At 44.7% G+C, this 15,699-nt stretch overlaps 1 protein-coding gene across 1 annotated transcript in view; it reads right to left on the reverse strand.

Moving 5' to 3' along the window:
- The window catches only part of LOC124019849 (zinc finger protein 385A-like), a 73,336-nt gene that overhangs the window by 35,249 nt on the left and 22,388 nt on the right, over positions 1–15,699 (reverse strand). Inside the window, exon 2 of the mRNA XM_046335287.1 lies at positions 2,865–3,028. Coding sequence (XP_046191243.1) covers positions 2,865–3,028 — 164 coding nt within the window. The remainder of the gene's footprint in view (positions 1–2,864; positions 3,029–15,699) is intronic.

The following is a 15,699-nucleotide window of genomic DNA, read 5'->3' on the forward strand; positions in this document are numbered from 1 at the left end:
CCCACATCTGACGGCCTATACACCCACATCTGACGGCCTATACACCCACATCTGACGGCCTATACACCCACATCTGACGGCCTATACACCCACATCTGACGGCCTATACACCCACATCTGACGGCCTATACACCCACATCTGACGGCCTATACACCCACATCTGACGGCCTATACACCCACATCTGACGGCCTATACACCCACATCTGACGGCCTATACACCCACATCTAACGGCCTATACACCCACATCTGACGGCCTATACACCCACATCTGACGGCCTATACACCCATGCTCAGCTTGCCAACGGTGGATAAAGAGTAACAGCAAAGATGTGGTATGTTTGGATTCACAGTGGATTCATCTAAAATGCAGCGATTCCAGCTTTGGGCAAGGGGTCCTGTCGGTGTGCTGTACCCGCGGGGTGTGTGAGCATTGAAGGTTTAGTGGGACCAGAGGACTTACCGAGGTTGGAGAGTGCACCGGAGGAGAGGGGGTCCACAGCGGAGCGGAGGCAACCAGAGGTGAGTGTTAGCTAACATGTTTTGTATTGGTAAGTTAGTCTAGTTAGTCTAGCCAGCAATCTAAACTATACCAACTGTGCAGGTGCCCAGGGGACCTGACCTCCAGGGGGCCCCCACTGGTTTTGTTAGTCACTCCCTTAGATATCATTAACAAGGAATAAATCTTGGCAAAATGTGTAGAATTGCAGGAAAGTTTGCTTAAAACTGCTAAATGTTATCTACTTTCCGTGGCAAAATTTTAAACATCTCTCCACCATCAACAGGGTTTTTTTGCCCACGAGGTGGGCTGGCCCTGTGTGCATGTGTACGTGCATATGGCGTTTGTGCTTGAGTGTGTGTGTACATGCCCACCAATGTTTGTCACCGTGCTGACCTTCACGTGAAACCCAACCTGGAAATGAACTGGTTGGGTCCATGTCTAATAACGCTGATTATGGGGAACGCTGGCTGTGCGTCTTATTAAATTGATTATGGGGAACGCTGGCTGTGCGTCTTATTAAATTGATTATGGGGAACGCTGGCTGTGCGTCTTATTAAATTGATTATGGGGAACGCTGGCTGTGCGTCTTATTAAATTGATTATGGGGAACGCTGGCTGTGCGTCTTATTAAATTGATTATGGGGAACGCTGGCTGTGCGTCTTATTAAATTGATTATGGGGAACGCTGGCTGTGCGTCTTATTAAATTGATTATGGGGAACGCTGGCTGTGCGTCTTATTAAATTGATTATGGGGAACGCTGGCTGTGCGTCTTATTAAATTGATTATGGGGAACGCTGGCTGTGCGTCTTATTAAATTGATTATGGGGAACGCTGGCTGTGCGTCTTATTAAATTGATTATGGGGAACGCTGGCTGTGCGTCTTATTAAATTGATTATGGGGAACGCTGGCTGTGTGTCTTATTAAATTGATTATGGGAACGCTGGCTGTGTGTCTTATTAAATTGATTATGGGGAACGCTGGCTGTGCGTCTTATTAAATTGATTATGGGGAACGCTGGCTGTGTGTCTTATTAAATTGATTAGCCATAAGTCATTGTTGTAAGTTTCTGCTTTTCTTTTCTTAGTCAACCTTGTGTTCTTTTTCTTTGTGTTCTTGAACGCAGCCCTGTTTCTTTGTGTTCTTGAACGCAGCCCTGTTTCTTTGTGTTCTGGAAGGTAGCCCTGTTTCTTTGTGTTCTGGAAGGTAGCCCTGTTTCTTTGTGTTCTGGAAGGTAGCCCTGTTTCTTTGTGTTCTTGAACGCAGCCCTGTTTCTTTGTGTTCTGGAAGGTAGCCCTGTTTCTTTGTGTTCTGGAAGGTATCCCTGTTTCTTTGTGTTCTGGAAGGTAGCCCTGTTTCTTTGTGTTCTGGAAGGTAGCCCTGTTTCTTTGTGTTCTGGAAGGTAGCCCTGTTTCTTTGTGTTCTGGAAGGTAGCCCTGTTTCTTTGTGTTCTGGAAGGTAGCCCTGTTTCTTTGTGTTCTGGAAGGTAGCCCTGTCTTTCAGTTTTGTTCATTGATTTCACCTGTGTTCGTTTCTCACCTGGTCTCATCACCTCCCTATTTAGTTCAGTTCCTTCTGTTTGTATGGTTGTGAAGTATTGTTTGTTTTGACTGCCTACCTGTGTTTGACCATTGCCTGCCTGTGACCATGATTCCTACCTTATGTGAAGGCTTAATAAACATCTGCTGTGCTCTGTGTGTGAATCTCCACCTTTTTTTCCCTGAGTATTCATTACAACTGTATTGCAGTAAAATGCATGCTGGGGCATTTTGTGAAGATTTTATTCTGAGAACTTTATTCTGCCACAGGGATAGCAAACACTTGTCAGCTTATTATTGAGGATCATTCTATAAAACCAGTTAATCAGAATACCTCACCTGTCTACAGTTACAAGACCCCTCAAATTGACTGGCACGTACATCCCAGAAGAATATTATGCGAAACCAAAGCTAATTACAATGAATATTCTCAGACAGCCTGCAACAAGATGGCAGCAGTGGTATAGTTCAGCAATAAGGCCTAAGGTGGTGTGGTGCCAGGAGTGCCTGGATATAGCCATTAGCTGTGGTACATTGGCCATATACCACAAACCCCCGAGGTAGAATAGAGTAATGACTGACATTGCTAAATGATATTAAACAGCTTTTTAATACATATCAGGACCAAATGCATTTAAAAGCTACACCATTTGGACCAGTGTTTTACATGACTAGGTCATGAGATCAGGAAAAACTCCAGGCCCCAGAAAAGACAAGTACGAATTGAAGTTGAAGGGGGTCTACATGTGTGTGCGCTGTGTTAGTGTATGTGTCTGCATATGTGCCTTAACATGCCTGTGTGTGTGTGGAGTTTGTTTACTCACTGTTGAGTAACTGTTGGTGTTGAAGTTGTGGAAGAGGCCCATGCTGTGTTGTGGTGGAGCTGTGTCCATTGGGAACTGCAGGAACTGTTTCATGTCCAGGGGGGGTGGGATCACTGTGGGGGTCCTGAAGAAGGCAGGGACCACCCCTGGACGGTTCATGCTGCCTAGAGAGAGAGAGAGAGAGAGAGAGGGAGAGAGAGAGATGGTTTATTCAGGAAATATCTTAACAGTCAGTGGTCTTTTTCTGTTGTTTCTTAATGTAACCGACTACCAGAGTTGGGTAGGTTCCTTTCTAAGTGTAATCTGTCACAGATACTAGTTACCTGTCCAAAATTGTAATCAGTAACGTAACTTTTGGATTACCCAAAATCCGTAACGTAATCTGATTACTTACATTACTTTCCCTTTAAGAGGCATTAGAAGAAGACCAAAAAGATCCATCAAATGCATTTGGTGTGTCATCATTGTGGTCTCTGATTTGTGGTCAGAGTCGCTTAAGGTGAAACAAACAGAATTGAACGTCATTAAGAAAAAAGAAGGGTGTCATAAATGTATTTTGTTAATAATAGGTAATCTCATTTTTCAAAAGTATCTGAAATCTGATAACAATATTTGTGTGCACTGCTGTGCTGTAACATCGAATAATGTGCATTGCCATACTGCTAATCCATGAGACTCAGTTTCAGTCCCCCCCACACACACACATACTCACACACACATACAGTACCAGTCAAAAGTTTGGACACACCTACTCATCCCAGGGTTTTTCTTTATTTTTTTACTCTTTTATACATTGTAGAATAATAGTGAAGACATCAAAACTATGAAATAACACATATAGAATCATGAAGCAACCCAAAAAGTTTTAAACAAACCAAAATGTATTATATAATTGAGACTCTTCAAACTAGCCACCCTTTGCCTTGATGACGGCTTTGTACGCTATTGATATTCTCTCAACCAGCTTCATGAGGAATGCTTTTCCAACAGTCTTGAAGGAGTTCCCAAAAAATGGGATGATATTTCGCTGCACAATGCTGTGGTATCCATGCTGGTTAAGTGTATCTTGAATTCTAAATAAATCACAGGCAGTGTCACTAGCAAAGCACCCCCACACCATAAAACCTCCTCCTCCATGCTTCATGGTGGGAACCGCACATGTGGAGATCATCCCTTCATCTACTCTGCGTCTCACAGAGATACGGCGATTGGGGCCAAAAATCTCAAATTTGGACTCATCAGACCAAGGACATAATTCCACTTGTCTAATGTCCATTGTTTGTGTTTCTTGGCCCAAGCAAGTCTCTTCTTCTTATTGGTGTCCTTTAGTAGAGGTTTCGTTGCAGCAATTTGACCATGAAGGTCTGATTCATGCAGACATTTTCCGCATTGACTGACCATGTCTTATGGTAATGGTGGACTGTCATTTCTCTTTGCTTATTTGAGCTTTACTTGCCATAATATGGACTTGGTCTTTTACAAAGTAGGTCTATCTTCTGTATACCACCCCTACCTTGTCACAATACAACTGACTCGCTCAAACGCATTAGGATGGAATGATATTCCACAACAAGGCACACTTGTTAATTGAAATGCATTCCAGGTGACTACCTCGTGAAGCTGGTTGAGAGAATGCCTAGTGTGCAAAGCTGTCATCAAGGAAAAGGGTGGCTAGTTTGAAGAATCACAAATATAAATAGATTTTCATTTGTTTATCACCTTTTTGGTTACTACTTGATTCCATATGTGTCATTTCATAGTTTTGATGTCTTCACTATTATTCTACAATGTAGAAATAAAGAAAAAACTTTTGACTGGTACTGTACACCTACCCCTACAGTACAGTATGTAATTAAGATATTTATGTATTTAATTTTCAATACATTTGCAACATTTCTAAAAACATGTTTTCGCTTTGTCATTATGGGGTATTGTGTGTAGATGGGTTAGAATTGAATCCATGTTGAATTCAGGCTGTAACAAAACAAATGTGGAATAAGTCAAGGGGAATGATTTATCCCCCCTCTCCTCAATCACTAATTTACAGGAGAGAGAGAGAGAGAGAGAGAGAGAGAGAGAGAGAGAGAGAGAGAGAGAGAGAGAGAGAGAGAGAGAGAGAGAGAGAGAGAGAGAGACTAGCTCTACACCTGACAGCCACCTCTCCTCTAATCAACCATTACCTCTGAGCCCAACTCCTCTGGCAGAGAATAATAAACATAGACCTCCACTCTGCATCATCCATTTCCTCTCCCCTTCTCTTCTCTTCTCCTGTGCTCTCTCTCTCTCTCTCTCTCTCTCTCTCTCTCTCTCTCTCTCTCTCTCTCTCTCTCTCTCTCTCTCTCTCTCTCTCTATCCCTCCCTCCCTCCCTCCCCTGCGTTCTCTCTGGCGATGAAGCAGTGGTGAAAGCCTGCACTTGAATAGTCTACTGTGACGGGCGGGGAGGTTAAGCTTCTTAAGTCTCACAGCTGGAGCGCTGCAGATATCAGCCTAGCTCCTCGGTATTCCTCCATCTCTCTCTCTCTCTCACAGGCTCTTTCTCCCTCACTCTGTGCACTGCTTTCTCTCCCCATTTGACACTCTCTTTATTGTCTTTCATTGTAGTCTTTTATTCCGGGTGCCAGTGTGACTGTAACTACTTAACAAATTTGCTACGTTTGGAAAACCGGTCACAAATCCAAAACATTGTGAGCAGGAGCTATTTTGGTTGTGAGGGAGGAAGTTCCTTTGAATAGGAGAGACTTGAAGAGGATCATCAATGTGCTGTCAGTATTAGATTTAGAGACAGTGCTCTCTCTCTCTCTCTCTCACCCCCCTCTCTCGCTCTCTCTCTCTCTGTTTCTCTCTCTCTCGCTCTCTCTCACTCTCTTTCTCTCGTTCTCTCTAGCTCTCTCTCTCTGTTTCTCTCTCTCTCGCTCTCTCTCACTCTCTTTCTCTCGTTCTCTCTCGCTCTCTCTCTCAATTCAATTCAATTCAAGGGCTTTATTGGCATGGGAAACATGTGTTAACATTGCCAAAGCAAGTGAGGTAGATAATATATAAAGTGAATATCTCTCTCTCTCTCTCTCTCTCTCTCTCTCTCTCTCTCTCTCTCTCTCTCTCTCTCTCTCTCTCTCTCTCTCTCTCTCTCTCTCTCTCTCACTCTCTTTATCTGTTTCTCTCTTGCACTCTCTTTCTCTCGTTCTCTCTCACTCTCTCTCTCTCCCTCTTTCTTTCTCTCCCCAGAAGCTAAAAGGCTGTCACAGCTGAAGCTCAACTGCAATCAGTCTCATCGGTGTGTGGCTGCTGGTCCTGACATGCCTCCAAGTCTCTGTAGTGATGGAGAAAAACAGAAAGAAAGATCTCCTGAAAAACAATGAAAGAAAGAAAGATAAAGAGAATGAGAGGGACAGAGAGAGCGAGAGAGTACCCTAAACTAGTTGTCAACACAATTAGACTCAACCAAATCATGAGAAAAAAAAAGATAATTGCTTGACACATTGGAAAGAATGAACTAAACAACAGAGCAAACTGGAATGGTATTTGGCCCTATACAGAGAGTACACAGTGGCAGAATACCTGACCACTGTGACTGACCCTATACAGAGAGTACACAGTGGCAGAATACCAGACCACTGTGACTGACCCTATACAGAGAGTACACAGTGGCAGAATACCTGACCACTGTGACTGACCCAAAATGAAGGAAAGCTATGTATAGGACTCAGTGAGCATAGCCTTGCTATTGAGAGAGGCCTCTGTAGGCAGACCTGGCTCTCAAGAGAAGACAGGCTATGTGCCCACTGCCCACAAGTGAGGTGGAAACTGAGCTGCACTTCTTATCCTCCTGCCAAATGTATGACCATATTAAAGACACATATTTCCCTCAGATTACACAGACCAACAAAGAATTCAAAAACAAATCCAATTTTGATAAACTCCCATATCTAGTGAGTGAAATACCACAGTGTGCCATCACAGGAGCAAGATTTGTGACCTGTTGCCACAAGACAATGGCAACCAGTGAAGAACAAACACCATTGTAAATACTTATTTTACCTTTTGTACTTGAACTATTTGCACATCTTTATAACACTGTGCATGGCCATAATATGACATTTGAAATGTCTCTATTCCTTTGAAACTTTTGTGAGAGTAATGTTTACTGTTCAATTTTGATTGTTTATTTCACTTTAGTTTATTATCTATTTCAGAGAGAGAGAGAGAGAGAGAGAGAGAGAGAAGCATTGGAGGGGTGGGGGGTGGAAGAGGGAGGTAGTGTTGTTGGGGGAGGTTGGCTGAGGGTTTAAATATCCTTATAACACGTCAGGAATCCTGCAGCTCACATGATGGTCATAATCACCTCTCCTAAACCGACTTCAGTCAGTACTCGTTTCAAAGCCACCTGTAACTGCGTACTTAACGTTAAACACCACAATTCTCACAGTGGGAAGTGGCTGAATGACAGAAATGAAAATGTAGGACAGAAGGAGATGAGGAAGAAAGAGGGGGGCGATGTAAGGAGGAATTACATGATCAAATAAGTGTTGGATGAAATGTCTTCCGCTATCAAGAAACTAAAAAACCCTGTTAGAAACTCTGAAACTATTTTCTGAACTAATTTCTCCTGCTTCTGCACAGTTCTGTCTCTGCATGCATTGGTTAACTACCGGTTTAGGTTACATGGAATTAATATCTATAGGTCAACGGCAGCTAACCTAGTGGTTAGAGAGACAAGCCAGCAACTGGAGGGTTGCCAGTTTGAAGCCCGGGTCTGGCAAGAGAAATCTGGTGGGAAGTGAGCTGGCAACCTGCCATTGTTCTCTTGAGCAAGGCCCTTATCCCCCACAACAACTGCTCCATGTGCTCTGTGGCAGCCCGCTGATCCAACCTCTCCATCCTGTATGTGTATGGGTCTTTCGGCAGGGTTGGGATAATGTGGAAGTCAAATTTCCTTTGATGAATAAAGTGATCTTAATCAAACCATGTGTTACCATATCATGAAGATACATTTACTCAAAAGACGAATTAAATATACATGTAACATTACACACTATACACACATAAAAACATATTACACCCATACAGTACTAGTGCAGAAACACATCCTAGAAGCACATAGACACATGATATCCTGCATCTGCCTGAACAGATGCGATCTTAGCCAAGCAGACAGTGGCTGGACAGCAGCACAACCTCCAATCCAGTCTTGAGTGATTTACTTTGGCATCAGATCAGTGAACACACCCAGACACACACAGACACACTCACCAGAGGAGGCTGGTGGAAGGAGCTATAGCAGGACGGGCTCATTGTAATGGCTAGAATGGAATCAATAGAACGGTATCAACCACATCAAACATATGGAAACCACATGTTCGACTACGTTCCATTTATTCCAATCCAGCCATTACAATGACCCATCCTTCTATAGCTCCTCTCACCAGCCTCCACTGACACACACACTCCGCTTTCTCCAGTGACGAAGTCGAGAGAGAGCATCAATCTGACATGGTCTGAAAGGCACTAAAGTGTTAAATCCCTGCCAAACTCTATAATTATCCACTCCTCTCTCCTTCTCTCCTTTAAGACAGTCCTGTCCTGTCGATCCTTCCCTGTTCTCTCTCCTTATTGCTTTTCTCCCCCAAATGCAAATGTTTGGTTGAGGAGAAGATCAATGGTAGCGTAATAGCTTATTGGATTGTACAGGGGTTATGAGAGAGGTGGAGGAGACATGGAGATGGAGATGGAGAAGGAGAAAGAACGAGATTGAGGGAGAGAGAGAAGTGCAAGAATAGAGAGATGGAGTGAGTGAGACTGAAATAGAGAGAAAATCTGACTAGGTTGACATGCTGATTGATATATTGATAGATTGATATATTTTCTCTACTTTCTCCCGACACCACGAACATCGTCATGTTATAATGGAATAATGAGTTGATAAGTTGATGAAGGCTATGGCCGTCTGTTCAATACAGTATTGTTGTACTGTAACACAACTAAGTTGATTTGACAATATACACTTTCATTTGACAAATGGACACTTTTACTTTTCGTTTGTAAACAACAGCTGAGCTGACACTGAATACGTGATCCTGTTAAACTCCCTAGAGAAGTGTCCCCCCGTAGGATGAATTTGGCCCACAGCTGATTTTATTTGGCCCACAGCTGATTTTATTTGGCCCACAGCTGATTTTATTTGGCCCACAGCTGATTTTATTTGGCCCACAGGTTTTTGGGTGAGGGGGCCATAAAAGAGTGTAAAACACCAGCAAATTAGCTCGGAGTAATTTTAATTATGGATATCTGTTCCAAAGTATTGCCATGCATAATAGAGAGATAAACGTGATCATATACTGTACAAAGGTAAGTAAGGTTTGAAATTATTACAGTTTAGTCAAATATTATATCTATTTGTGCTTCCTATGGTCATCTTGTGGCCAGTCTACAAATTATTTGTCATTATGTTCTGGCCCCCTAACCAACCGCTCAATAAAAAATGGTCCCGCGGCGGAATCTAGTTGATGATCCCTGCGCTAGAGTCTAAGAACTTGCGGCTGGATCTAGTTGATGATCCCTGCGCTAGAGTCTAAGAACCTGCGTCTGGATCTAGTTGATGATCCCTGCGCTAGAGTCTAAGAACCTGCGTCTGGATCTAGTTGATGATCCCTGCGCTAGAGTCTAAGAACCTGCGTCTGGATCTAGTTGATGATCCCTGCGCTAGAGTCTAAGAACCTGCGTCTGGATCTAGTTGATGATCCCTGCGCTAGAGTCTAAGAACCTGCGGCTGGATCTAGTTGATGATCCCTGCGCTAGAGTCTAAGAACCTGCGTCTGGATCTAGTTGATGATCCCTGCGCTAGAGTCTAAGAACCTGCGGCTGGATCTAGTTGATGATCCCTGCGCGAGAGTCTAAGAACCTGCGTCTGGATCTAGTTGATGATCCCTGCGCTAGAGTCTAAGAACCTGCGGCTGGAGCTAGTTGATGATCCCTGCCCTAGAGTCTAAGAACCTGCGGATGGATCTAGTTGATGATCCCTGCGCTAGAGTCTAAGAACCTGCGTCTAGATCTAGTTGAAGATCCTTGCGCTAGAGTCTAAGAACCTGCGTCTAGATCTAGTTGAAGATCCTTGCGCTAGAGTCTAAGAACCTGCGGCTGGATCTAGTTGATGATCCCTGCGCTAGAGTCTAAGAACCTGCGTCTAGATCTAGTTGAAGATCCTTGCGCTAGAGTCTAAGAACCTGCGGCTGGATCTAGTTGATGATCCCTGCGCTAGAGTCTAAGAACCTGCGTCTGGATCTAGTTGATGATCCCTGCGCTAGAGTCTAAGAACCTGCATCTGGATCTAGTTGATGATCCCTGCGCTAGAGTCTAAGAACCTGCGGCTGGATCTAGTTGATGATCCCTGCGCTAGAGTCTAAGAACCTGCGTCTGGAGCTAGTTGATGATCCCTGCGCTAGAGTCTAAGAACCTGCGGATGGATCTAGTTGATGATCCCTGTGCTAGAGTCTAAGAACCTGCGGCTGGAGCTAGTTGATGATCCCTGCGCTAGAGTCTAAGAACCTGCGGATGGATCTAGTTGATGATCCCTGCGCTAGAGTCTAAGAACCTGCGTCTAGATCTAGTTGAAGATCCTAGCGCTAGAGTCTAAGAACCTGCGTCTAGATCTAGTTGAAGATCCTTGCGCTAGAGTCTAAGAACCTGTGGCTGGATCTAGTTGATGATCCCTGCGCTAGAGTCTAAGAACCTGCGTCTAGATCTAGTTGAAGATCCTTGCGCTAGAGTCTAAGAACTTGCGGCTGGATCTAGTTGATGATCCCTGCGCTAGAGTCTAAGAACCTGCGTCTGGATCTAGTTGATGATCCCTGCGCTAGAGTCTAAGAACCTGCGTCTGGATCTAGTTGATGATCCCTGCGCTAGAGTCTAAGAACCTGCTGCTGGATCTAGTTGAAGATCCCTGAATTGTTTTAAGAAAGTCATACCAAGTCATACCAAGGATGCATTTAAGGACATTTTAGGTATCCCAGAAATATATACAAAAAAATATTTGATGAAACATTGAATTTGGCCTTACTGCTATTAGTAACTAGAAATGCATTGAATAACATATTCATACCTGGCAAAGAGATGTATCAAAAGACATTGTGTCAAGGTCAATTTTTTTTTCAAAAGAAAGTATGTTTTGGTGTTTGCCCTATAGGCCTATCTGAGCGATATAAAAATATACTGCATTTTACACCTTTTATTTTGGCACTAAAGTACAGTGCATTTTGGAAAGTATTCAGAACCCTTGATTTTTTCCACATTTTGTTACGTTACAGCCTTAATCTAAAATGGAGTATAAAAAACAAATCCTCATCGATCTACACACATTTTTTTTAAATGTACCTTTATTTAAACTAGGCAAGTCAGTTATTAAGAACAAATTCTTATTTTGAATGACGGCCTACTGGGTTAAATTGCCTGTTCAGGGGTAGAACGATTTGTAGCTTGTCAGCTCGGGGGTTTCAATTTGCAACCTTCCGGTTACTAGTCCAACGCTCTAACCACTAGGCTACCCTGCCACAATACACCCTAATGATAAGAAAAAAATGGGTTTTCGAATATCTTGCAAATGTATTTTTTTAAATACAGGAAATATCATATTTATATAAGTATTCAGAGCGTTTACTCAGTACTTTGTTGAAGCACATTTGGCAGCGATTACAGCCTCAAATATTCTTGGGTAAGATGCTACAAGCTTGGCACACCTTTATTTGGGTAATTTCTCCCATTCTTCTCTGCAGATCCTCTTAAGCTCTGTCAGGTTGGATGGGGAGTGTCGCTGCACAGCTATTTTCAGGTCTCTACAGAGATGTTCGGTCAGGTTCAAGTCCAGGCTCTGGCTGGGTCACTCAAGGACATTCAGAGACTTGTCCCGAAACCACTCCTGCATTGTCTTGGCTGTGTGCTGAGGGTCATTGTCCTGTTGGAAGGTGAACCTTCGCCCCAGTCTGAGGTCATGAGCGCCCTGGAGCAGGTTTTCATCAAGGATCTCTCTGTACTTTGCTCTGTTCATCTTTCCCTCGATCCTGTCTAGTCCCTGCCACTGAAAAACATCCCCACACCATGATTCTGCCACTATCATGCCTCACAGTAGGCATGGTTACAGGTTTCCTCCAGACGTGATGCTTGGCACTTAGGCCAAAGAGTTAAATCTAGGTTTCATCAGACCAGATAATCTTGTTTCTCATGGTCTGAGAGTCTTTAGGTGCCTTTTGGCAAACTCCAAGCAGGCTGTCATGTGCCTTTTACTGAGGAATGGCTTCCGTCTGGCCACTCTACCGTAAGGCCTGATTGGTGGATCACTGCAAATCAAATCAAGCCCTTCGTACATCAGCTGATATCTCAAAGTGCTGTACTCTACTTTGAGATTCTTCAAAGTAGCCACCCTTTGCCTTGACAGCTTTTCACACTCTTGGCATTCTCTCAACCAGCTTCATGAGGTAGTCACCTGGAATGCATTTCAGTTAACAGGTGTGCCTTCTTAAAAGTACATTTATGGAGTTTCTTTCCTTCTTAAGCCAATCAGTTGTGTTGTGAGAAGGTAGGGTGCTATACAGAAGATAACCCTATTTGGTAAAAGACCAAGTCCATATTATGGCAAGAACAGCTCAAATAAGCAAAGGGAAATGACAGTCCATCATTACTTTGGGACATGAAGGTCAGGCAAGTGCAGTCGCAAAAACCATCAAGCGCCATGATGAAATTGGCTCTCCTGGGGAAAGAAAGACCAAGAGTTATCTCTGCTGCAGAGGATAAGGTTATTAGAGTTACCAGCCTCACAAATTGCAGCCCAAATAAATGCTTCACAGAGTTCAAGTAACAGACACATCTCAACATCAACTGTTCAGAGGAGACTGCTTGAATCAGGTCTTCATGGTCGAATTGCTGCAACGAAACCACTACTAAAGGACACCAATAAGAATAAGAGACTTGCTTGAAACAAGAAACACGAGCAATGGATATTAGACAGGTGGAAATCTGTCAATTGAGTCCAAATTTGAGATGATCAGATGAAGATGAACAGATTATCTCCGCATGTTTGATTCCCACGTGAAGCATAGAGGAGGTGTGATGGTGCTTTACTGGTGATACTGTCTGCGTTTTATTTAGAATTCAAGGCACACTTAATGGGCATGGGATACCACAGCATTCTGCAGCGATAAGCCATCCCATCTGGTTTGCTCTTAGTGGGACTACCATTTGTTTTTCAACAGAACAAAGACCCAACACACCTCCCGGCTGTTTAAAGGCTAGTTGACCAAGAAACAGTGATGGAGTGCTGTGTCAGATGACCTTGTCATGTTTGTCATTTATTATCATGTCTTGTCCCTGTGCTCCCCATGCTATTCGTTTCCCTCTGCTGGTCTTATTTGGTTCTTTCCCTCCTTCTATCCCTCTCTCTCCCCCTCCCTCTCTCACTCTCTCGCTCTCTCTTCTCTCTATCGTTCCGTTCCTGCTCCCAGCTGTTCCTATTCCCCTAATCATCATTTAGTCTTCCCACACCTGTTCCCGATCCTTTCCCCTGATTAGAGTCCCTATTTATTCCTTTGTGATCCGTTCCTGTCCCGTCGGTTCCTTGTATTGTATTCACCATGCTGTGATTGCGTTTCGCCCTGTCCTGTCGTGTTTTTGCTGTGATTGTGTATCGCCCTGTCCTGTCGTGTTTTTTTGCCTTCATCAGATGCTGCGTGTGAGCAGGTGTCTCTGTCGACTACGGCCTGCGCCTACCCGAAGCGACCTGCAGTCTGTGGCCGCTTCTCCAGTTATTTCCCCTCTACAAGTCTAGAGGATTTCTGTTATTCCCTGTTTGGACTTTAATAAACTCTGTTTCTGTTAAGTCGCTTTTGGGTCCTCTTTCACCTGCATGACAGAAGGAACCGACCAAGGAATGGACCCAGCGACTACAGACGCTCGTTACACTGCCGTCAGGATCCAAGGAGCCATGCTCGGCAGACACGAGCAGGAATTGTCTGCTGCTCGCCATGCCGTGGAGAACCTGGCCGCTCAGGTTTCCGACCTCTCTGGACAGTTCCAGAGTCTACGTCTCGTGCCACCTGTTACTTCCTGGCCTGCCGAGCCTCCAGAACCTAGGGTTAATAACCCACCTTGCTACTCCGGGCAGCCCACTGAGTGTCGCTCCTTTCTCACGCAGTGTGAGATTGTGTTCTCTCTCCAACCCAACACATACTCTAGAGAGAGAGCTCGGGTTGCTTACGTCATTTCACTCCTTACTGGCCGGGCTCGAGAATGGGGCACAGCTATCTGGGAGGCAAGGGCTGATTGCTCTAACAAATTCCAGAACTTTAAAGAGGAGATGATTCGGGTTTTTGACCGTTCAGTTTTTGGTAGGGAGGCTTCTAGGGCCCTGGCTTCCTTATGCCAAGGTGAACGGTCCATAACGGATTATTCTATTGAGTTTCGCACTCTTGCTGCCTCTAGTGAGTGGAACGAGCCGGCGCTGCTCGCTCGTTTTCTGGAGGGACTCCACGCAGTGGTTAAGGATGAGATTCTCTCCCGGGAGGTTCCATCAGATGTGGATTCTTTGATTGCTCTCGCCATCCGCATAGAACGACGGGTAGATCTTCGTCACCGGGCTCGTGGAAGAGAGCTCGCATCAACGGTGTTTCCCTGCTCCGCATCGCAACCATCTCCCTCCTCTGGCTTTGAGACTGAGCCCATGCAGCTGGGAGGGATTCGCATCTCGAATAAGGAGAGGGAATGGAGGATCACCAACCGCCTGTGCCTCTATTGCGGAGTTGCTGGACATTTTGTTAATTCATGTCCAGTAAGAGGCCAGAGCCCATCAGTAAGCGGAGGGCTACTGGTGAGCGCTACTACTCAGGTCCCTTCATCTAGATCTTGTACTACTATGTCGGTCCATCTACGCTGGACCGGTTCGGGTGCTACATGCAGTGCTTTGATTGACTCTGGGGCTGAGGGTTGTTTCATGGACGAAGCATGGGCTCGGAAACATAACATTCCTTTCAGACCGTTAGACAGGCCTACGCCCATGTTTGCCTTAGATGGTAGTCATCTTCCCAGTATCAAATTTGAGACACTACCTTTAACTCTCACAGTATCTGGTAACCACAGTGAGACTATTTCTTTTTTGATTTTCCGTTCACCGTTTACACCTGTTGTTTTGGGTCATCCCTGGCTTGTATGTCATAATCCTTCTATTAATTGGTCTAGTAATTCTATCCTATCCTGGAACGTTTCTTGTCATGTGAAGTGTTTAATGTCTGCCATCCCTCCCGTTTCTTCTGTCCCTACTTCTCAGGAGGAACCTGGCGATTTGACAGGAGTGCCGGAGGAATATCATGATCTGCGCACGGTCTTCAGTCGGTCCCGAGCCAACTCCCTTCCTCCTCACCGGTCGTATGATTGTAGTATTGATCTCCTTCCGGGGACCACTCCTCCTCGAGGTAGACTATACTCTCTGTCGGCTCCCGAACGTAAGGCTCTCGAGGATTATTTGTCTGTGTCTCTTGACGCCGGTACCATAGTGCCTTCTTCTTCTCCGGCCGGGGCGGGGTTCTTTTTGTTAAAAAGAAGGACGGTACTCTGCGCCCCTGCGTGGATTATCGAGGGCTGAATGACATAACGGTTAAGAATCGTTATCCGCTTCCCCTTATGTCATCAGCCTTCGAGATTCTGCAGGGAGCCAGGTGCTTTACTAAGTTGGACCTTCGTAACGCTTACCATCTCGTGCGCATCAGAGAGGGGGACGAGTGGAAAACGGCGTTTAACACTCCGTTAGGGCATTTTGAGTACCGGGTTCTGCCGTTCAGTCTCGCCAATGCGCCAGCTGTT

This window comes from Oncorhynchus gorbuscha, linkage group LG03 (genome assembly GCF_021184085.1).
Source record: "Oncorhynchus gorbuscha isolate QuinsamMale2020 ecotype Even-year linkage group LG03, OgorEven_v1.0, whole genome shotgun sequence".
Lineage (NCBI taxonomy): Eukaryota > Metazoa > Chordata > Actinopteri > Salmoniformes > Salmonidae > Oncorhynchus > Oncorhynchus gorbuscha.